At 41.6% G+C, this 24,174-nt stretch overlaps 1 protein-coding gene across 3 annotated transcripts in view; it reads left to right on the top strand.

Annotated features, from left to right (window-relative positions):
- The first annotated feature begins 2,958 nt into the window (after window positions 1-2,958).
- Window positions 2,959-24,174, top strand: part of ttc14 (tetratricopeptide repeat domain 14) — a 57,180-nt gene continuing 35,964 nt past the window's right edge. For 2 of the 3 annotated variants that reach the window (XM_072572429.1, XM_072572431.1), the window contains exons 1-3: window positions 2,959-3,266; window positions 18,082-18,203; window positions 19,753-19,952. In XM_072572429.1, the coding sequence (XP_072428530.1) occupies window positions 3,130-3,266; window positions 18,082-18,203; window positions 19,753-19,952 (459 nt within the window). In that variant the 5' untranslated portion in view covers window positions 2,959-3,129. The remainder of the gene's footprint in view (window positions 3,267-18,081; window positions 18,204-19,752; window positions 19,953-24,174) is intronic. The other variant, XM_072572430.1, reaches the window with a different exon arrangement.

Genomic DNA, 24,174 nt, shown 5'->3' on the forward strand with positions numbered 1-24,174 from the left:
CTTTCAAGTTTCACAACATCCTTCCTATGAGAGAGAGACCAGAATTGCACATCCAAAAGTAATCTAACCAATGTTTTATACAGCTGCAACATGACCTCCCAGCTCCTATACTCAATGCACTGGCCAATAAAGGAAAGTAGAAAAGACCGAGGGGACATGATTGAGGTGTATAAAATTATGAGTATAGATAGGGTGCAAAAGGGGCAGTTGTGATCCCTCTGGTTGAGGGGTCAATCACGAGAGAGCACAGTTTTATGTTAAGGGGCAGGAGTTTCAAAGGGTATTCAGTAAAAACCTTTTTCACTCAGCGGCTGGTGGGAATGTGGAATGGTCTGCTTGAGAAGGTAGTAGAGGTTGGAAATCTTACAACCTTTAAAAATACTTGGATGTGCACTTGAAACATTCAAGGATATGGGACAAATGTAGGAAATTAGGATTAGTGCACTTTTACTGGTGGTTATGGTGGTGCAGACTTGATGTATGGAACAAGTCAGGTTTCATTCTGGGATCTAGCTTGCTCAGTATTGTCATCAGTTGAGATTTAACAAAGCTGGGCTAAAGTGAGTACTGCAGATGCTGGAGATTAGAGTCAATAGTGTGGTGCTGGAAACGCACAGCCAGTCAGGCGGCATCCAAGGAGCAGGAAAATCAATGTCAGGATGCTGCCTGACCTACTGTGCTTTTTCAGCACCACACTCTTAACTATAACACAACTGTTTTAAGTGTATTCTCCAAGCACAGTAAGTGCAAGGTGCTGTGAAAATGCAAATAACCCATCCATTTTTGCAAATATCACCTGCCCATCTGTTGCAGTGTTTGTGGGTCCAGTATTGGACCTTAGTCACAACAGTGGAATAGCAGAAAGTCATCTTGATCCCAAGAGACTACCTAAGAAGAAGACTAAGAATTTGAGAAGACCAGAGGAATTTTTAAGCACACATTGACAGGTTGACAAGGTGGTTTAGAATACAGATAGGATACTTTCCCTCATTAGTCCTTCCTGAAACACTCTTATCCCCCATTATCTTCTCTAACTCATGAACTTGGAATCAGTCCTTGGAATCAGCGGAAAGGTAACACCTACTCCGACATTCCTGATGAACCCGTTCAGATCAGTTTTCCCTCGTGTGAATCCAAGGAAAGCGATGGGACTAGACAGAGTACCAGGCTGTGCACTCAGAGCATGCGCAGATCAACTGGCAGAGGTCTTCTCGGACATCTTCACCCTCTCCCTGCAGCAGGCCACTGTCCCTGCCTGATTCAAGAGGGTCGACATCATCCCTGTGCCTAAGAAGGCTCGTGCAGCATGTCTCAATGATTATTGTCCAGTGGCCCTAACCTCAATGGTCATGAAGTGCTTTGAAAAGCTGGTCATGGCATTAATCAACTCCAGCCTCCCCACTACTCTTGACCACTCCAATTTGCCTATCGGACTAACAGATCCACGTCAGATGCCATATCACTTACCCTTCACTCCTCCCTAGAACATCTTGACACTAAGAACAGCTATGTAAGAAGCCTACTCATTGACTACAGTTCAGCCTTCAACACTATTATCCCCTTGAGACTGATTAGTAAACTTAGTTATCTCAGACCAAGCCCCACTCTCACAATCAGTGAAGACAAGGGACAATATTTCATTGTCACGAACACTCAACACTGGAGCCCTCCCAAGGGTGCGTACTTAGCCCTCTACTGTACTCACTGTATAGCCAGGATTGCGTCGCCAAATACCAGACTAATGCCATTTACAAATTCGCTGATGACATCACCATAGTCAGTCAAATCTCAGATGGCGACAAAACAGACTACAGACAAGAGGTGGAAGACCTGAAAAAATGGTGCACTGAGAACAACTTAGTTCTAATTGCCGGCAAAACCAAGGAACTCATTATTGACTTTCAGCGGGATGTTCCTCATGCCCCTCCTGCACATTAACAGCACAGAGCTGGAACAAGTGGAGAGTGTCAACCACCTGGGAGCGGTCATCCACAACAAGCTTTCTTGGACTCTTCATGTGGATGCACAAAGGCCCAACAATGTCTCTTCTTCCTCAGGCAGCTGACACATAACGGCGAATACCCTTGCCAACTTTTATAGGTGTGCTAATGAGAGCATTCTGTCTGGATGTATCACTACTTGGTATGGCAACTATACCATTCAAGATCAGAGACGCTCAGAGAGTGGTGAACTTGGCCCAGACAATCACAAAGGCCAACCTCTCATCTACAGAATCTTCTAACAGCAGTAGGGTAGAAACTGTTTCGAAACCGGCTGGTGCGTGCTCAAGTTTCTGTACCTTCTTCCCGATGGTACAGGTTGTAGAAAAACATTGCCAGGGTGGGATGGATCTTTAAGAATGCTGGTGGCCTTTCCTTGACAGTGGGCCTGATAAATATACTGAATGGACTCACAAACTCTTAACATTCGCCTGTACCTGTATTTTTGTTTTTGCTGCTGTTTACATATTATTTACTATCTATGCTACTTAACTATGTGATCTGCCTGTATTGCTTGCAAGACAAAGCTTTTCACTGTGCCTCAGTACACGTGACAATAAGTTCAATTCAAATTCAAATTCAGTTTGTGCGTTCAAGTCCCACTTCATGACTTGAGCGTTGAAAAACGAAACCTAGCCTGACATCCTAGTGCAGTCCTGAGGGAGAACTGCATTGTCAGAAGTGGAAGTCCTTGTGTTGGATCACACACAAATGCAAGTTTCCCTCCAAGTCACACACTATCCTACGTAGCCATTCCTTCATTATTATCAGTTTAACATCCTGGAACCCTTCCTAACAGCAATAACTGAAACATATGGCCTGTAGATGTTTAAGAAAGCGTCTTACTCTGTAACAGACAAAAAATATACATCCGAGAATGGAGGCCTGGGAGAGAAGTTCATTGTGCGCAAACTCAGAAGGAGCTCGCAGCCGGGAGGAAATGCGCATGCGGCGACTGGAGGCTAATGGTGGCCATTGCGCAGGCGTGTGTTGTGCCTCTGACACTGGATGAAATGTCTGCCGGGCTTCACCTGTCTGTTCAATGTGGTAACTCTCACTTCATCTCAACTAACTTCTGGAGGCAGTATGCCAGTGAGTCTGGTCAGCGGGAATTGAATTGCTCCTGAATATGAACAAGGATCTCATTCGCCAGTCGGTGGGTTATCACGGGCCTGCCTTGTTATCCCTTTTGAAAAGTGAACAATACGAGAACCCAGACATCCAGAGCATTTCGACCGAGTTCCTGAAAACAGCGATTCATCACAGGTATACGGTCACGGTTTAATTAACCTTCACCATCCCCTCTCCTACTTCAGCCAGCAGTGTTGCAGGGAATCCTTTGCTGTCAATCATAACTCAACTGCAACATAAAGTGCTAATCATCCAAAATGAACCCCTGTAGGCCTGAGTCTGTTTATTTTGTCCCTGTTTGTTGGAAGGAGTTATCATGGTCGCGCAGCATCAATTTTACTTCGCGAACGTCTTTGCGATCGTCCACAGCAGTTCATTTATCCCCTAGTCCTGTTGGATTAATGACATTTTAAAATTTTTTACAATATTACCTATTATAGTGAATGACAGACTACTGGAATAGGTTTCGAGTCAATACTATATCATCATAAACTTAGCTCTCGGTATTTGGCCGCTGCGTTTTTGCCGTGAAGTTGGCCCGCATGTAGGAAAATTTGTAGTTTTTTTTCCCCTCGGGCTGAACTAATATATAAGGAAAAAAAACGCATCGTCCGGAAAGGGCTGTGTGACTCAATTGGAAGGTTGACGTGTGTCAGGAAGCGTGTTCCAGAGATGTTATGGCACACCTCTGGAACAGATAGGAATTGAACCTGGGCCTCCTGTCTCGAACGTAGGAACTTTAGCACCATGTATTCTTTGTGATTATTTGAGACCTCTTGCTTTAATCAAGTACATAAACAGACTCCGTAAACCAGAAACTGACGATAATATGTTTAGGAAGTGAAATAATGTTGATATTTGACCAGAGCTATCAATAATACATACTGATTTGGTAAGTTCAAAGTTGCCCAAGCTGTGTCAGAACATAATGCTACTCTCTCATTAGGTGGACAAAAGGTGGCGATTTAACCTAAGAATCACTATGCCTCAATAGGTGGGAATTGAGAGGGATAGTACTTGAGGGTAACCTCAGTTGGGGTGGGAATTGAACCTGGAGAAAGTGAGGACTGCAGATGGTGGAGATCAGAGTCGAGAGTATGGTGCTGGGAAAGCACAGCAGGTCGGGCAGCATCCGAGGAGCAGGAAAATCGATGTTTTGGCCATAAGCCCTTCATCAGGAATGGTGGGCATAAGCCCTTCATTAAGAATTCTGATGAAGGGCGTATGCGCGAAACATCAATTCTTCGGCTCCTTGGATACTGCTTGACCTGCTGTGCTTTTCCAGCACCACACTTGGCTGGGAATTGAACCTATGCTGTTGGCTTCATTACATTGTAAACCAGCGGTCTAGCTAAGTGGCCCCTCTGTCTTTCTTTCTCTTGCACTCAGTAGTTAAATTCTATTTTATTCTTAAGATTTAAAATGGCAGAGGAACTAGTGGTTGGGTTAATAACATGTATATGACAAAGGAGATACTTTTTTTTTAATCAAAACACATTGGGATGGCAGGCCAAGTGATGGTGTCACAATTGCAGCATGTGGGATCTCCTGGATACGTGTGTGATCCAGGGCACAAACAGCTATAGTTTGCAGCTTGAGTGGCTTTAGCTCGGAGTTTGAGCCAAAGTGGCAAAATTACGGAGCAGTTGTTTCGGTCAAGGAAAAGAGTGTGACAATAAGTGAGGCAGATAAAGGGATCTGGTGTGTGGGAACTTCATCCTTTGCAATTATCCAACATGTTTGAGGTTCTTGGATGAGTAAAGGCTGCAGAGTGGTTGAGCTAACTGACCATGGCGCTGTGCTACAACGATCAATTGAAGTGGGGGTGTAAAAAGGAATGTATGTTTGTGGCAGACTGCATTGTAAGGTGGATTGACCGCTACTGTTTTCTGCAATAAGGAGAAAAGTAGAGGATAATCATATGATTTTATTCTGTATATGGACTAGAAATATCAGCAAAAGAGTCTTGTGAGGCGTTCATAGATTTTGGGATATGTTCTGGAATCAAACAGAGCCACTATTCTTGACCAGGTATCGTACAAGATATGATTAATTAATGTTCTTGTAGTGAAGGTGCTCTAAAGCAGCAGCAATCATAACATGATTGAATTATACATTCAGTTTAAGTGAGAAGATTGGATGCAATGACTCATATTTCAACCTTAAAGGCAAACGTAGGAATATGAAAGCAGAGCTAGCTAAAATTAACCAGCAAATTGGGTTAATGTTCAAACCAGTGCAGGAGCAGGTATTTAAGGGGCTATTTCAGAATTCACAGAACAGTTATCGTGAATGAGAAAAAATCGTAAGGGAAGGACCCACCATTCTTTATTCTAGTCTCCCATTTCTGCCTGTCTCTGCACACAATCTTTAGAGCACTCATTAATCTAAGGTTGTGGATGTGAATTGGAAGAAATCTAATATTTGCTCATGCTTGGGGTAATGTTCCTTCTCTGGTCCAGATGTTTGATTTGTGTTTGCATCTAGGACAAGAAATACACAACTGTTGTCATTACAGCACGAGAGTTGCTTCAAGTCCTCTTTCTAACATCACACTGCACAGTCATTTTGTTAACATTGTAGTACCTAAGCATTAGTTATCGGTAGTTTGAGAGTGAAAGCTGCATCTTGTTCTGCACCCCAATATCACTGAACATTTTTTGCATCTTTACACTATTTTCATGTGTGTTGATCGGTGCATCTCTGCTGCAGCTCATCTTATCAGGATCTGGTTGAAGTCTTTTTATAGTCAGTATATTCAATTGTAATTTTTTTTGCCATTGAACTTCAAGTTCATGTGATGAGCTGTCCCTATGAGTCACATTAGATTCTGTTTGTGGCTTGCGATGGCTTCTTTCTCAAATTTCCAATTTAATAAATTATTAGATTATTTACAATCACTAACACTCCAGGAGGGTCATTGACTATTTCATTCTGTCTGCATTGTTACTCTCGAAGCACTAGAAATACCAAATGAAATGTGCAATATTTTCCTTTAGTTATTCAGACTGGGTTTCTTGCAGTTGGAGCATCACTGCTCTCATGCTGAACATGTTTCATTTGTAAGCCTGTACTTTAGCGTTGATTTTCCTGTTGGACCTTTTGGAAATTATTCTTGTTAGGCCTGGACTTCCTTCATCATAATGCAAAGCCTTATTCATTCTTACATTAATACAATCTTGCTGATGCTTGACAAGCTCCTGTATGTATCATAAGTTTTCTTGTGTGTTTCTCTTGTTGCAGCAGATATTCTCTTCTGGTTGGAACCCAGAATCATGACTATTATATCACTAAGATCATAGGGTCATAGAGCATGGAAACAGATCGTTTGGTCCAACCAGTCCATTGCCAAACATAATCCCAAACTTATCTAGTCCCACCTGCATGCTCCTGACCCATATTCCTCCAACTCTTTCCTTTTCATGTACTTATCCAAATGTCTTTTAAAAATTGTAATTGTGTCTACATCCATCACTTCCTTAGGAAGTTCACTCCACAGGCAAACCACCCTCTGTGTAAGAACAAAATTGCCCCATGTCTTTTTAAAATCTCTGTCCTCACCTTAAAAATCTTTCAATTGCCAAACTTTGCAACACTCCTCTAGATGTCTGTGCAGTCAATGTTCTCCCTTTCTGCCTCAACTCTTGTGTTAAATATGAACAGTTCGTAAGTAACATGAGTAGAGCATTCAAAATTGGACAAAAGAGCTCAAACTCAGAGTGGCACTAGGCTACGCTATTAAAGAAAAAACACTTCCAAACAAATCTTATGACCCTTGATATTAAAAGGTCCATTACCTTACTGACATTAAAGTGAAAGCATTAAAGGGAGTAAAATTTTGGTATGCAGTTCAGATGGAGAAGTGTGATTGACATTTGGGGAAAAATCCTTGACTTTGTGTTCTTGCAAATTCCCTTTCCTCTTAAAAAATCCTTGCACATGTTATCTCCCAAATGTGTCACAAGCCACATCCTTTGACTTTGACTATGACGACTTAAGCGTCCTAATCTTTGACAGCATTCGCTGACACAGTTGATCTCATGATCTTTCTGTAAAACTGTGTCTGGTCCCATTCTCATGATTACATTCATCGCCACAAAATTACCTGTAATGAGTTCTTTCTTTTGATTCCCCCAAAATCCATCTTTTACCCCCTCCTGTTTTTCACCTGTATGCTACCTATCATCCAAAGGCATGGTTTCAGTCACCAGATGAGTGCTTGCAACAGCTAACACCTCTGTCATTCTGCGGACATGCAACCTTGCATGAGTTGATGCTTCCACTAATAATGCACCAGAAACAATCATAGAGTCAGAGGGATGTACAGCACGGAAACAGACCCTTCAGTCAAACTTGTCCATGCCAACCAGATATCCTAAATTAATCTAGTCCCATTTTTCAGTAATTGGCCCATATCCTTCTAAACCCTTCCTATTCATATAGCCATCCAGATGCCTCTTAAATGTTATAATTGTACCAACCTATGCCCTCTAGTTCTGGACTAACCCAACATGGGAAAAATACCTTGTCTATTGACCCTGTCCAATCCCCTCATAATTTTATAAACCTCCATAAGGTCACCCCTCAGCTTCCGACTCTCCAGGGGAAATAGCCGCAGCCTATTCAGCCTTCTCACTATAGCTCAAACCTTCCAACCCTGGCAACATCCTTGTAAATCTTTTCTGAACCCTTTCAAGTTTACAACATCCTTCTGATAGGAGGGAGACCAGAACTGCATACAGAATTCCAAAAGTGGCCTATCCAATGTTCTGTACAGCTGCAATGTGACTTCCCAACTCCTGTACTCAATACACTGACCAATAAAGGAAAGCATAATAAATACCTTATTCACTACCCTATCTACCTGCGACTCCACTTTTAAAGAACGATGATTCTGCACTCCAAGGTCTATTTGTTCAGCAAGACTTCCCAGGACCTTACCGTTAAGTGTATAACTCCTGCCCTGACTTGCGTTTCCAAACCACAGCACCTCATACCTATCTAAATTAAACTCCTTCTGCCGATCTTCGGTCAGGTGACCCATCTGATCAAGATCCTATTGTACTCTGAGGTAACCTTCTTCGCTGTCTATTACACCTCCAATTTTGGTGTCATCTGCAAACTTACTTAGTATACTTACTATGTACATATCCAACTCATTTACATAAATGACGAAAAGCAGTGGACCGAACACCGATCCTTGTGGCACACCGCTGGTCACAAGCCTCCAGTGCGAAAGGCAACCCTCCACCACCACACTCTGTCTTATACCTTCAAAGCAGTTCTGTATCCAAATCATTAGCTCTCCCTGTATCTCATCTGATCTAACCTTGCTAACCAATCTATTATGAGGAACCTTGTCGAGCTCCTGACTGAAGTCAATGTAGATCATGTTCATCCCCCTGCCTTCATCAATCCTCTTTGTTGCTTCTTCGATAAACTCAATCAAGTTAGTTAGACGTGATTTCCCATGCGCAAAGCCATGTTGACTATCCGTAATCAGTCCTTGCCTTTCCAACTACATGTAAATCCTGTCCCTCAGGGTTCCCTTCAACAACCTGCCCACCCTCAATGTCAAGCTCACCGGCCTGTAGTTCCTTGTGTTTTCCTTACCATCTTTCCTAAATAATGGCACCACATTAGCCAACCGCCAGTCTTCAGGCACCACACCTGTGACTATCAGTGATACAAATATCTCAGCTAGGGGCCCAACAATCACTTCCCTAGCTTCCCACAGAGTTCTCAGGTACACCTGACTAGGTCCCAAGGATTTATCCACCTTTATGCATTTTATGACATTCAGCACCACCAGCTTGTAATATGAACATTTTTCACATCGATTTCCCCACATTCTATATCTTCCATGTCTTTCTCTACAGTAAACACTGTTGCAAAATACTCATTTAGTATCCCCATCTCCTGCGGTTCCACACAAAGGCTGTCTTTGAGGGGCCTTAATCTCTCCTGAGGTACCCTTTTGTCCTTAATGTATTTATAAAATCCCTTTGGATTCTCCTTTACCCTATTTGTCAAAGCTATCTCCTGTCTCCTTTTTGCCCCCCACCCCCCTCGATTCCCCTCTTAAGTATCTTCCTACTGCCTTTATACACTTCGAAGGATTCACTCGATCTATCCTGTCTATACCAGACATATGCTTCCTTTTCTTTCTTAACTGAAACCTCAATTTCTCTAGTCATCCAGCCTTCCCTACACCTACCAGCCTTGCCTGTCGCCCTAACAGAAATGTACTGTCTCTGGACTCTCATTATCCTATTTTTGAAGGCCTTCCATTTTCCAGCTATCTCTTTACCTGTGAACATCTGCCTCCAATCAACCTTTGAAAGTTCTTGATTAATACTGTCAAAATTGGCCTTCCTCCTGTTTAGAACTTTGACTTTTAGATCTGGTCTATCCTTTTCCATCAATATTTTAAAACTAATAGAATTATGATCACTGGCAAAGTGCTCCCCCACTGACATCTCAGTCACTTGCCTTGCCTTATTTCCAAAAGTAGGTCAGGTTTTGCAATTTCTGTAGTAGGTACAACCACATACTGAATCAGAAAATCTTCTTGTACATACCTAACAAATTCCTTTCCATCTGAATCCTTAACATTGTGGCAGTCCCAATCTTTGTTTGGACAGTTAAAATCCCCTACCATAACCGCCCTATTTTTACAGCTAACTGAGGTCTCTTTACAAACTTGTTTTTCAATCTCCCACTGACTGCTGAGGGGGTCTATAGTGAGGACAGCATGGAACAGGCTGATATGTTTGAACAGTTTGATGTTAAGAAGGAGGATATGCTGAAAAGTTTGGAAAACATAAGAATAGGTAAGTCCCCTGGGCAAGAGGGGATTTGCTGAAGGTTATGACAGGAAGTGAGAGAAGAGATTGCTGTGCCTTTGGTGATGATCTTTGCATCCGCACTGTCCACTGAAATAGCGCCAGATGATTGGAGGGTGGCAAATGTTATTTATTCCCTTATTCACGAAAGGGAATTGGAATAATCCTGGGAATTACAGACCTGTCAGTTTATGTCTGTGGTGGGCAAATTATTAGAGAGGATTCCGACAGACAGGATTTATGTTTACTTGGAAAACCATAGTTTGATAAGAGATAGTCAATATGGCTTTGTGAGGGGTAGGTAATGCCTCACAAGCCTTATTGAATTCTTTGAAGATGTGACAAAACAGATTGACGTAGATAAACTGAGAGAGTGTGTGGGTGTGAGTATAAAGGGGCATAAGTCTTTGTGAGGGTGCATGTGAGAGTGTGGGAGTTCATGTGTGAGCATATAAAAGAAAGATTGTCTATAACAGAGGGTCTGCAGTGACTGTATGGTGTGTGTGTGTGTGTGTGTCCGTCCGGCGCTATTCCAGTGGACAGTGTGGATGCAAAGATCATCACCAAAGGCACAGCAATCTCTTCTCTCACTTCCTGTCATAACCTTCAGCAAATCCCCTCTTGCCCAAGGGACTTACCTATTCTTATGTTTTCCAAACTTTTCAGCATATCCTCCTCCTTAACATCAAAGACACTCTCTCACAGATACTCATACTCCCTGCGTGCACACGCACACATGGAACAGATGTAGCGTGACTTTGATAGGTATGTCCCTGTCGGGCAGGGGAGAAGTGATAAGGTAAGGTATGGGAACCGTGGTTTACTAAAGAAATTGTATCTCTTGTTCAGTGGAAGAGGGAGGCCTATGCGATGTTGAGACGCGATAGTTCAGATGAGGTGGACAGTTACAGATTAACTAGGAAGAATTTAAAGAGTTAAGATGAGCAAGGAGGGGACGTGGGCAGTCTTTAGCAGGTAGAATAAAGGAGAGCCCTAAAGCTTTCTATAGGCATGTGAGGAATAAAAGGATGATGAGGGTAGGAATAGGCCCAGTCAAAGACAGAAGTGGGAAGTTGTATGTGAACCCTGTGGAGATCGGAGAGGTGAGAAACTAATATTTCTCATCTGTTTTCACTCAGGAAAAGGAGAATATTGTAGAGAAGAAGACTGAGATACGGGCTATTAGACTAGAAAGGATTGAGGTTAGTAAGGAGGAGGTGTTATCAATTCTAGAAGGTGTGAAAGTAGATCAGTCACCTGGGCTGGATTCTGGGAAGCTAGGGAGGAGATGGCAGAGTCTTTGGCCTTGATCTTTGAGTCGTCATTGTCTACAGGGTTAGTTCTAGAGGACTGGAGGATTGGAAATGTTGTGCCCTTGTTCAAGAAGGTCAGTAGAGATGACCCAGGTAATTATAGACCAGTGAGCCTTACGTCTGTTGTAGGAAAGGTTTTGGAAAGGATTATAAGAGACAGGATTTATAATCATCTAGCAAGCAACAATTTGATTGGAGATAGTTAACATGGTTTCGTCAAGGGAAAATCGTGTCTCACAGACCTAATTGAGTTTTTTGAGAAGGTGACCAAACATATGGATGAGGTTAAAGCAGTTGATGTGGTGTATGTAGACTTCAGTAAAGACTTTGATAAGGTTCCACATAGTAGGCTATTAGAGAAAATGAGGATGCATAGGATTGAGGGTGATTTGCTGTTTATCATTTTTATAAATGACTTGGACGCAGGCATAGGTGGATGGCTTAGTAAGTTTGCAGATGATACTGAAGTCATTGGAGTGGTTGACAGTGTGGAATAATGTTGCAGGTTGCAGGAGGACTTGGGTAAGCTGCAGAATTGGGCTGAGAGGTGGCAAATGGAATTCAATGCAGATAAATGTGAGGTGATTCACTTTGGGAAGAATAACAGGAAGGACGAATACTGGGTCAATGGAAAGATTCTTGGTTGAGTGGATATGCAGAGGGATCTTGATGTCCATGTACGTAGATTCCTCTGGAATATTGTGTACAGTTCTGGTCACCCCGTTACAGGAAGGATGTGGAAACATTGGAAAAGGTGCAGAGGAGATTTACCAGGGTGTTGCCTGGTCCGGAAGGAAGGTCTTATGAGGAAAGGCTGAGGGACTTGGGTCTGTTCTCATTGGCGAGAAGAAGGCTAAGAGGAGATTTAATAGAGACATATAAGATGATCAGAGAATTAAATAGGGTGGACAGTGAGAGTCTTTTTCCTAGGATGATGACGTCGGCTTGTATGAGGAGGCATAGCCTGCAAATTGAGGGGTGATAGATTTAAGACAGATGTCAGAGGCAGGTTCTGACAAAACAATGCAACAGCTTATAAAACAGTAATTACTGCTCCTGGAATTTGAGGTAATCACCTCCAACACTTAAAATACCTCAAAAAAAGGAGCAGCTCTTGGTGCCACAATTTTTTTCTGTCCTCCATCTTGGATTACCCAGAATCCTCAAGCCATTATCTTCATTCATTTCACCAACTTTATTCCCTAGTCACCATTTAGATCTTCCTCCCCTGCTATTCTCTCAGATGAGACCAGAATATTCAAAATGTTGGTATTCTATTTGACCCTGAGCAGAGTTTCCATTCATCCCTGTGCTTGCTTATCAATTTCACTGCTAGTTTGCCAAAAGTCCAGTCTAAAAATTCTCATCCTCATGTTCAAGTCCCTGTATTGACTTGTGCCCCTCTAACCTTATAATCTTCTTAGGCCCCTCTCTGTTCCCTCAACCATGGCATCTTGTATAGTACCCATTTCCTTTGCTCCACTACTAGTTGCTTGCCTTTACAATCAAAGCCTTTGGCTCATGAATTCCTTCCAAAAATCAGTCTAACTCCCAGCTTTTCAAAATGGTTTTTAAAAGACTGACTGTTTTACCAAACAGTTTCCTCAAGTATTGATGTGTTACATTGTGCACTCGAAGCACCATAGCATACAACACCACAGGCCAAGTAGTTACGTGCTTGACAACCAGCAACACAATGGCCAGTGGGCCTCCTTCCATGCTGGTGAAACTGTGAATTTAATCAAGCATCCTAATATTTCCTTGACTTTGTGTCAATTCACCACAGTAGAGGTACAATGTAAATGCAGCATCCTAATTACGAACTGCAAACTAAACTATGCTGTGGGCAATGTGATGAAAATAGTTTCCATTCCATTTTTACCTTAGCACCATGTAATGCAATTTATTATTGTGATTCTAATATTTTTTGCACAAATTGTATGCTTTTGTAAGTGCAAAAGCTGGGAACAGTTATCACAACTATGTCTACTTTCAACTATTCCAATATATTAATTTTAATTATGTTGTCCCTCTGAGCCCAGATCCGTCATTGGATGATGCTTTACTAAAGGCTGTTGGAGATTGACTTCATCAAAAGTTTACTTTCATCTATCAAAATGTGTTTGCTATAAATATTTTTAGTTTTTATTTAACATTACCAAAGTTAGTACATCATCTTTCAATTGTAGTTACACATTTTGGTGGTTAATTTGTTTTCTGTGACCCTATTTATTCAAACTTAGACACAGATACCCATCGCCACCAACTAATCAACAGTTCTCTGACCTTGCACAAATTGACAAAGGTAAACATCAATGTATAACACCCATTTACTGTAACTGACTCCAATCCATGACAGGGGCCCAATCTAAAGTGGACACCAATCCAAAACAAGGATATGGTTAGAAGGAATAAATGAAAGATTAATCTGAGTTGTATTTTAAGGAACATCGTAAATGAGAAGAACAAATATTCGAATTTAGAAAAGGAATGTTAGTACATGAAATCTGAACAATGATTATCAGCAGAATGATGCAAAGATTTAATAGAATTTAAACTTTTGAAATATTGTGTGCAATTCTGGTCTTCCTCCTATCGGAAGGATGTTGTGAAACTTGAAAGGGTTCAGAAAAAATTTACAAGGATGTTGCTAGGGTTGGAGGATTTGAGCTATGGGGAGAGGCTGAACAGGCTGGGGCTGTTTTCCCTGGAGCGAATGGCGGCTGAGGGGTGACCTTATTGAGGTTTACAAAATTATGAGGGGCATGGATAGAGTAAAGAGGCAAAGTCTTTTCCTCTTTGGGTTTGGGGAGTGCAGAACTAGAGCACATAAGTTTAGGGTGAGAGGGGAAAAGATATAAAAGAGATCTACGGGGCAACTTTTTCAGAGGGTGGTACGTGTTTGGAATGAGCTGCCAGAGGATGTGGTGGAGGCTGGTACAATTGCGACATTTAAAAGGCATCTGGCTGGGTATATGAATAGGAAGAGTTTGGAGGGATATGGGCTGGGTGCTGTCAAGTGGGACTAGATTGGGTTGGGATATCTGGTTGGCATGGATGGGTTGGACTGAAGGGTTTGTTTCCATTCTGTACATCTCTGTGACTTTATGACTGTATAAAATCATGAGGGGCATGGATAGGATAGGATAGATAGATAGATAAAGTCTTTTCCCTAGGGTGGGGGAGCCCAGAACTAAAGGGCATAGGCCTAGGGTGAGAGAGGGATGATATAAAAGGGACCTAAGGAGCAACTTTTTCATGCAGAGGATGGTGCATGTACGAAATGAGCTGCCAGAGGAAGTGGTGGAGGCTGGTACAATTGCAACATTTAAAAGGCATCTGGATGGGTATATAAATAGGAAAGGTTTGGAGGGATTTGGACCAAGTGCTGGCAAATGGGAGTAGGTTAGGTTGGGATATCTGGTCGGCATGGACAAGTTGGATCAAAGCGTTTGTTTCCGTGCTGTACATCTCTTTTGAGGCCCTGTACACTGACTAAATCACAATTATAGGCTGTGTTTCAGAACTGGGAAACTAGGAGTCTACGTGGTGCTTTTGATCCTTAACCTTGTGAATATTTCTGCATTTTTTTATGTGCATGTTATCTTTGCATACTAATGGAAGCAGATTCATTGAAAGTGCTATTTCCCTTTGAGTGGTTGCTGATGTCAGAGGTTAGATCGGTAAGTATCAATATTTACAAGATGTTCCACAGAGCACAAGATTGAACAAAATTGTAAATTAGACTTTGAAAAACAAATATCGCAGGTGCGAGAAACCTCTGTAATAAAAGTAAACAGTTTTGAAAGTATTCAGGTTGGACAACGGTTATGGAGAGAAAAACAGGATTATTGTTTGGATTGAATGTTTTTTTAATCCGAGCTGGGAACAGTCAAAAATGTCCTAGTTTTTGAGTAAGTGGTGGATGAGACAAGGTTAAAATCGGCATGGCTGATCAAACACAAAGGGAGTTGAAAGTAATAACAATCTGTAGGTTGAGAGAAATCTTGGAGAAAAGAAAAGTAGACCTTCAAAATAGGCATCCGTAGGCTGTGAATTAGATGCTAATCAAAAAGGACGTGTTGGAAATCATTGTTTAGAAAGTTCAGCTGTACTTGAAAGGAAACATCTATATTTGAATAATTTAATAAATACATCAACAAACTTTACCAATGACTTGTTTGTAGTTTCATTTATGTGTGAATATAAAAGGATCAACTAAGCTAGTGCACCCTTGTAATTGTAAAACAGTTTATTTTGGCCTGATAATAGATGATATCTTCCATATTGAAATGCCTAGAGTCATAGAATTGTTCAGTGTGGAAACAAAACTCTTTGGTCCAACTCATCCATGCCAACTAGATATCCTGAATTAATCTAGTCCCATTTTCCAGTTTTTGGTCCATATACTTCTAAACCTTTCCTATTTGTGTACCCATCCAGATGCCTTTTAAATGCTGTAATTGTACCAATCTCCACCACTTCCTCTGGCAGCTCATTTCATATACACACTATCCTCTGCATGAAAAGGTTGCCCCTTAGGTTCCTTTTAACTCTTTCCTCTCACCTTAAACCTTTGCCCTCTAATACGGGACTCCCCTGCCTCAAATAAAACAACCTTGGCTATTCACCCTATCCATGCCCCTCATGATTTTTTTTAAACATCTGTAAGGTCACTCTTCAGCCTCTGATGCTCCAGGAAAATAGCCTCAGCCCATTCAGTCTTCCCTATAGCTCGAACCCTCCAATTCCGGCAACATCCTTGTCAATCTTTTCTGAACCTTTTCAAGTTTACAACATCCTTGTCAATCTTTTCTGAACCTTTTCAAGTTTACAACATCCTTTCAATAGGAGGGAGACTAGAATTGCAAACAGTATTTCAATAGTGGCATAACCAATATCCTGAACAGCCACAACATGATCTCCCAACTCTTGTATTTGATGCACTGACTGACAAAGGCAAGCATTCTGAATGTCGCCTTCACTACCTGTCTACCTGCAACTCCATTTTCAAGGAGCTGTGAATCTGTACCCCAACTCTCTTTGGTTGGCAACACTCCCCAGGACCCCATCACTAAATATATAAATATTACCTGGTTTGCCTTACCAAATGTTACACCTCACATTTATCTAAATTGAATTTCATCTGCCAATCCTCAGTCCATTGGCCCATCTGATGAAAGTCCTGTTGTAGTCTGAAGTAACCTTCGCTGTCGACTACACTTCTAGTTTTGGTGTCGTCTGTAAACTTACTAACCACACCTCCTATGCTCACATCCAAGTTACTAATATCAATGACAAAAAGCAGTAGACCCAAGACCGACCCTTGAAGCATACCGCTGGTCACACACCTCCAGTCTGAAAAGTGATTCTCCACCATCATCCATCTTCAAGCCAATTTTTTATTGAAATGGCTACCTCCACCAGGATTCCATGTGATCTAACCTTACTAATCACTCTACCATGCAGAATCTTGTTGAATGTCTTGCTGAAGTACACGTAGAGGATCATCACTGTGCCTTCATCAATCATCTAGTCAGTTCTTCAAAAAAACCCAAGTTAGTGAGACACTATTTCCCATGCACAAAGCCACATTGACTATCCCTAATCAGTACTTGCCTTTCTAAGTAAGTCCTGTCCCTCAGAATCCCTTCTAAAAACTTGCCTATCACTGACGACAAGCTCATCAGTCTATCGTGCCTTGGCTTTCCTTTACTACCTTTCATAAATAATGGTACCATATTAGCCAACCTCCAGTCTTCTAGCACCTCACCTGTGGCTATGGATGATATAAATATTTCAGCAAAGGACCTGCAATCAATTCCCTCGCTTCCCACATAGTTCTGGATACACCTGATCAGGTCTGGCGGATTTATCTAGTTTTGTCTTTTAAGACCTCCTCCACCACCTCTCTTTAATCTGGACAGTTTTCAAGATACTACTGTTTATTTTTCCAAATTCCCTAGCCTCCATATCCTTCTCCACAGAAAAATACTAATGCGAAATATTCCTTTACTATCTCACCCATCTCCTGCGGTTCCACCATTAGATGGCTGTGTTGATCTTTAAGGTGCCCTATCCTTTACCTAGTTACTCTTTTCTTCATCATGTATCTGTAGAATCTCTCTGGATTCTCCTTAACCTTATTTACCAAAGCTATCTCACGTCTCCTTTCTGCCCTGTTGATTTCCTTTTTGAATATATACATACTGCCCTTCCTCCCCTTCAGGATTTATTCAATCCCAGCAATTTATACCTGACGTGCATCCTTCTTTTTCCTTGATCAGAGCCTCAATTTCTCTAATCGTACAGCATTCCCTACACCTTCCAGCCTTTCCCTTCCCCTAACAGGAACATACTGTCTTTGGACTCTTATTATCTCATTTTTAAAGGCCTCCCACTTTCCACACGGCCCATTACCTCCGAACAGCCCCTCCAAATCAAGTTTTGAAGGTTCTTGCCCAATACTGTTAAAAATTGGCCTTACTCCAATTTAGAACTTGAACTTTTAGATTAGATCTATCCTTTTTATAACTATTTTAAAAATAATTGAATTATGATCACATGCTGAAGTATTATTTAATGCAGTTTAAGGGTACATGTGGAATTGTTTTTATATTTTGTATTATTGTGCTCCGGTTACTTTTTCAAATGAAATTGTTGATCTCAATCAGTTTGAATTTTATGGTACACCAATTATAAATCTTTTAGAAGCAGTACATTATGGATAATTGGACCACATCTCAATATTGAGAATAATTGTTTTTAATGTCCTGTACTATTTTTTTGCAGAAAGGATAGAAGAATTGATAACATTGCTATACAGCAATTTGTTGCAAGAAAAGCAGACCTTCTCTTTGCCCCATCATGGAAGTCAGTGGCCAGAACTGATTTGAATGATGAAGACACTGAAGGTGGTGATCATGTAGCAAGTACATGATGTTGTCTAGAGCAGTGTCCTTTTTCATATTTCTTGAATTTTTCTTAAAGTTTAAACATTTGGAATATTTCTTCCAATTTTGTATAAGAAATGCATACCAATTAGATTAATATCTTAATTACTAATCTTTTCCACTTAAATTTTCTGTAGGATTGTTATTCTTTGTTCTTTCTTTAGCTCTCCTCCTTCCAGGTTCTACAAGTCTTTTTATTTGAAGAAAGTTATACCTCTGCCTTTATTGTCTTGAGGCAAATGGCAGGTTGTTGTAATAATATTCTAAAACCATCTCTGAGAGCAAGTTCTAGATTCAAGATCCATCTCAGAAAGTTGAGCACAGAATCTAGGCTAGCACTTTAGAGGTACAAACTTTCAAAAGAGACAATTGCCACATCAGTTGGACATAAAAGATCACATTGGCAATAGGGGAGGCACTGGCTTAGTGGTACTATTGCTGGACTGTTAATCCCATGCGATTCACTAATGCCTTGGAGGGAAAGAAATGTCATCCTTACCTGGCCTACATGTGACTCTTAATTAGGGATGGGCACTAAATGCTGCCTAGCCAGTGATACCTTCATCCCGTGAATGAATTTTAAAAAAACTTCAAGAAGACTAGGGAAGCCATGGTCAACATTTGTTCCTCAGCCAACACTTAAAAACAGATAATCAAGTCATTTATTTGGTTACTGGTTTTGGACTCTTCTATGTGCAAACTAGCTGGCATATTTTCTACATTTGGCTGTAAATTGCAGCCAAACGTACAGTTGTGTGAAAAGGAAATGTTGAGGTTGTGAAAGATGCAATATAAGAGATATTTGTTTATTTCCTTTCTCAAGTAGTTTGAATGGAAAATACTCTTGGATTTATTGCTAAGATTAAGGCAATACAACTTGCTCTAAAACACTATGATTTAGGGCAGCACAGTGACTCAGTGGTTAGCACTGCTGCCTCACAACGCCAGGGACCCGGGTTCGAATCGCACCTCGGATGACTGTCTGTATGGAGTTTGCATATTTTCCCCGTGTCTGCGTGGGTTTCCTCCAGGTATTCCAGTTTCCTCCCACAATACAAAGGTGTGCAGGTTAGGTGCATTGGCGGTGCTAAATTGCCCATAGTGTTAGCTGCATAAGTCAGAGGGAAATGGGTCTGGGTGAGTAACTCTTCGGAGGGTCGGTGTGGACTTGTTGGGCCAAATTGCCTGTTTCCACACTGCAGATAGTCTAGTCGAGTCTAGTCTAATCTAATCTAGACTTAAAATGGCCCCTTCTAGAGGAAGATATGCAAAAGACACAATTGCATTTGTCATTCTTGGGTAACCTGAAGAGAAGTGAAACAAGGATGGATTGAGCAGTTACTGTAATAGTTCAGATTTAGAATGTTAACCAAAATTTGAATTCCAACATTTGAAATAAATGTTGGGCTCATTATCACCTAAAACGGTTGGCATTCTACTATGGTTAAGTATGTATTATGATAGAACCCCAATCTCTGTATATCCTGAAATCCTTTTTTATCTTTTATAGACTATTATGCAATTATGCCTCCTATAGAGCAGCTGATGGAAGTATCAAGTGATGACAAAAGACAATACTTTTTCCGTGATATTGAACGTGGGGATGTAGTGATTGGACGAGTTACATCCATTCGTGATTTTGGGTTCTTCGTAATATTGATTAGCCTTGGAGGAGACCTTGTACGGGACATCGAATCATTGGAAATAACAGTACGATATTGTAACATGGGTTATTGTTAGAAATAATTAACATTTTTGGAAATTATACAAATTAATAAGTTGTAACTATACATAGAACAATACAGCGCAGAACAGTCTCTTTGGCCCTCGATGTTGCGCCGACCTGTGAACTAATTGAAGCCCATCACCCTACACTATCCATCATCATCTATATGCTTATCCATGGACTTTTTAAATGCCCCTAATGTGGCTGAGTTAACTACATTGGCAGGCAGGGCATTCCAGACCCTTACTACTCTCTGAGTAAAGAACGTGCCTCTGACATCTGTTTTAAATCCTCTCAATTTGCAGCTATGCCCTCTCGTACAAGCCGATGTCATCATCCTAGGAAAAAGACTCGCACTGTTCACCCTATCTAATCCTCTGTGTATGACTCTATTAAATCCCCTCTTAGCCGCCTTCTCTCCAATGAGAACAGACCCAAGTCCCTCAGCCTTTCCACATAAGACCTTCCCTGCAGACCAGGCAACATCCTTATAAATCTCCTCTGCATCTTTTCCAATGTTTCCACATCCTTCCTGTAATGGGGCGACCAGAACTGTACTCAATATTCCAAGTGAGGCCACACTAGCGTTTTATACAATTGCAGCATGACATCATGGCTCCAGAACTCAATCCCTCTACCAAACAAACGTAACACACCGTATGCCTTCTTAACAAAACTATCAACCTGGGTGGCAACTTTCAGGATCAGTGTACATGGACACTAAGATCCCTCTGCACATCCACACTACCAAGAATTTTTGCATTGACCCAGTATTCTGTCTTCCTGTTATTCTTCCCAAAGTGAATCACCTCACATTTAGCCGCATTGAACTCATTTGCCACCTTTCAGCCCAATTCTGCAGTTTATCCAGGTCCCCCTGCAACATTTCTCCACACTGTCCACACATCCACTGACTTTAGTGTCATCTGCAAACTTACTAACCCATCCACCTATGCCTGCATCCAAGTCGTTTATAAAAATGACAAACCACATTGGTCCCAAAATAGATCCTTGTGGCACCCCTCTAGTAACTGCACTCCAGGCTGAATATTTTCCAACGACCACCACTCGGTGCCTTCATACAGAAAGACAGTTCTTAATCCAAACTGCTAAATCACCTTTAATTCCATGCCTCTGCATTTCTTCAATAGCCTACCGTATGGAACCTTATCAAAGGCTTTGCTGAAGTCCATGTACACCACGTCAACTACCCTACCCTCATCGACCTGCTTAGTTACTTTCTCAAAAAGAGACATGTCCTGCCGTTGGCGAAACCATGTTGACTATCTCTAATCAAATTGTTGCATGCTAGATGATTATAAATCCTGTCTCTTATAATCCTTTCAAAACCTTTCCTACAACAGACGTAAGGCACACTGGTCTATAATTACCTGGGTCATCTTTACTGCCCTTCTTGAACAAGGGCACAATATGTGCAATCCTCCAGTCCACTGGTACTAAACATGTAGACAATGACCATTCAAAGGTCAAGGCTAAAGGCTCCACCACCACCTCCCTAGCTTCCTAGAGAATTCTCGGAAAAATCCCATCCAGCCCAGGTGACTGATCTACTTTCACACCTTTGAGAATTGATAACACCTCCTCCTTACTAACCTCAATCCTTTCTAATCTAATAGCCCCTGTCTCAGTCTTCTCCTCTACAATATTCTCCTTTTCCTGAGTGAAAACAGATGGGAAATATTTGTTTAGCCCCTCTCCGATCTTCACAGGGTTCACACACAACTTCCCACTTCTGGCTTTGACTAGCCCTAGCCCTATTCCTAACCAAGTCATCCTTTTATTCCTCACATATCTATAAGAAATGTTCTAACTTGAGTATGTCGGATGGATCAGTTTTTGTCCAAGGCGTGCAGGAGGTTTTCCTGACACAGTGTGTTGAAGGGATGACAAGAGGAGAGGTCACAGTGGATCTGGTACTGAACCAGGCCAGGTGTTTGATTTAGTGGTAGTTGAGCAATTTGGAGAGAGTGACCATAATTCGGTTTGACTGGCCCTATTCCTAACCTAGTCATCCTTTTATTCCTCCCATATCTATAAAGCCTTAAGGTTCTCCTTTATTCTACCTGCTAAAGGCTGCTCATGTCCCCTATTTGCTCTTCTAACTCTCTCTTAAAATCCTTCCTAGCTAGTCTGTACCTCTCCATCGCCTCATCTGAACCATCTTGCCTCAACGTCACATAAGCCTAGGTGAGTGAGTTTTGCAGATGCTGGAGATTAGAATTGAGAGTGTGATGCTAGCAAAGCACAGCAGGTCAGGCAGTATCTGAGGAGCAGGAAAATCGACATTTCGGGCATAAGCCCTTAAGCATCCCTCTTCCGCTTAACAAGAGATACAATTTTTTTAGTAAACCATAGTTTCCTTACCATATCACTTCCTCCCTGCCTGACAGGGGCATATCTATTAAAGACACGCAATGCCTATTTCTTAAACCAGCTCCACATTTTTAATTGTCCCCATCCTCTGCATTTTGCTGCCCTATTCTATGCCTCCTAAGTCTTGCCTAATTGCATTATAATTGCCATTCCCCCATCTATAACTCTTGCCTTGTGGCATATAACTATCTCTTACCATCGCTAAACTAAACATAACCGAATTATGGTCACTCTCTCCAAATTGCTCAACTACCATTAAATCAAACACCTGGCCTGGTTCAGTACCAGATCCACTGTGGCCTCCCCTCTTGTCCCCTCTTCGACACACTGTGTCAGGAAACCCTCCTGCATGCCTTGGACAAAAACTGATCCATCCGACGTACTCGAGTTACAACATTTCCAGTCAATGCGAGGGAAGTTAGTGTCCCATAATGACCACCCTGTTCCTTTCACTCTTGCCCAGAATTGATTTGCCAATCCTCTCGTCCACATCTCTGGAACTTTGCAGAGGCCTATAAAAAAAAAATCTCCCAACAGTCTGATTGCTCCTCTCTTGTTTTTAACCTCAGCTCATACCACCTCAGTAGACGAGTTCTTGTCAAAAGTTCTTTCAGCCACTGCTATACCGTCCTTGACTAACAAAGTCACACCTCCCCTCTTTTACCACCTTTCCTGATCTTAATGAAAGATCTAAACCCTGAAGTCTGCAACATCCATTCCTGACCTTGCTCTATCCATATCACAGAAATGGCTACAACATCAAAGTCCCAGGTGCCTATCAATGCAGCAAGCTCACCCATACTATTCTGGATACTCCTGGCATTGAAGTAGACACACTACAAACCAACTTGCTGTCTGCCAGGTCACTCCTGTGACCATGAAATCCCCTCCATGTCTTCCCTACTCTTATCCTCCTGTGTACTGGAACTATAACACAGGTTCCCATCCTCCTACTGAGCTAGTTTAAACCCTCCCAAATAGCACTAGCAAATTTCCCTCCCAGGATATTAGTACCCCTCTGGTTCAAGTGAAGACCGTCCTATTTGTTGAGGTCCCACCTTCCCCAGAATGGGCTCTAATTATCCATAAACCTGAAACCCTCCCTCTTGCATCATCCCTGCAGCCACGTGTTCAGCTGATATCTCTCCCTGTTCTTCGCCTTGCTATCATGTGACATAAGTAACAAACTAGAGATAACAACTCTGTTTGTTCTAGCTCTCAGCTTCCACCCTAGCTCGCTGAAATCCTGCCTTACACCCCTATCCCTCTTTCTACCCATGTTGTTGGTACCTATGTGGACCATGATTTGGGGCTGCTCACCCTCTCCCTTCAGGACCCCAAAGACACGATCCAAGACATCATGGACCTTGGCAGCTGGGAGGCAACACACCAACCATGAGTCTGTTTCATTCCCAACAAACCTTCCATCTGACCCTCTAAGTATTGAGTCCCCAGTGACTAATACTCTCCTCCTTTTCCCCCTTTCCCTTCTGTGCAACAGGAGCAGACTCTGTACCAGTAGAGGGATAAGAGAAATTTTGAAACATACTTGAGGGATAAGAGAATTTTCACAAAGACGTTACCAAAATTGCTGCCTGAGAAAATAATAAAACTTGCGTTGAAAATGAATCGGTTTCTTATCTTGTAAGCAACTGGAAATATAAAAGAAAGTTTGATAAAGAAACAAATCTTTTTTTTTCTTATTTATGTTTACCTCAGCTTGTGAGCAGCACAATCCAAATTGAATTACCCAAGTCATGCAGAGGCTTCTCATTTTTATCTGTTGTATAATGTCCATCCAAAATTCATTAC

The sequence above is a fragment of the Chiloscyllium punctatum genome, chromosome 6 (genome assembly GCF_047496795.1).
Source record: "Chiloscyllium punctatum isolate Juve2018m chromosome 6, sChiPun1.3, whole genome shotgun sequence".
NCBI classification, from domain to species: Eukaryota; Metazoa; Chordata; class Chondrichthyes; order Orectolobiformes; family Hemiscylliidae; genus Chiloscyllium; species Chiloscyllium punctatum.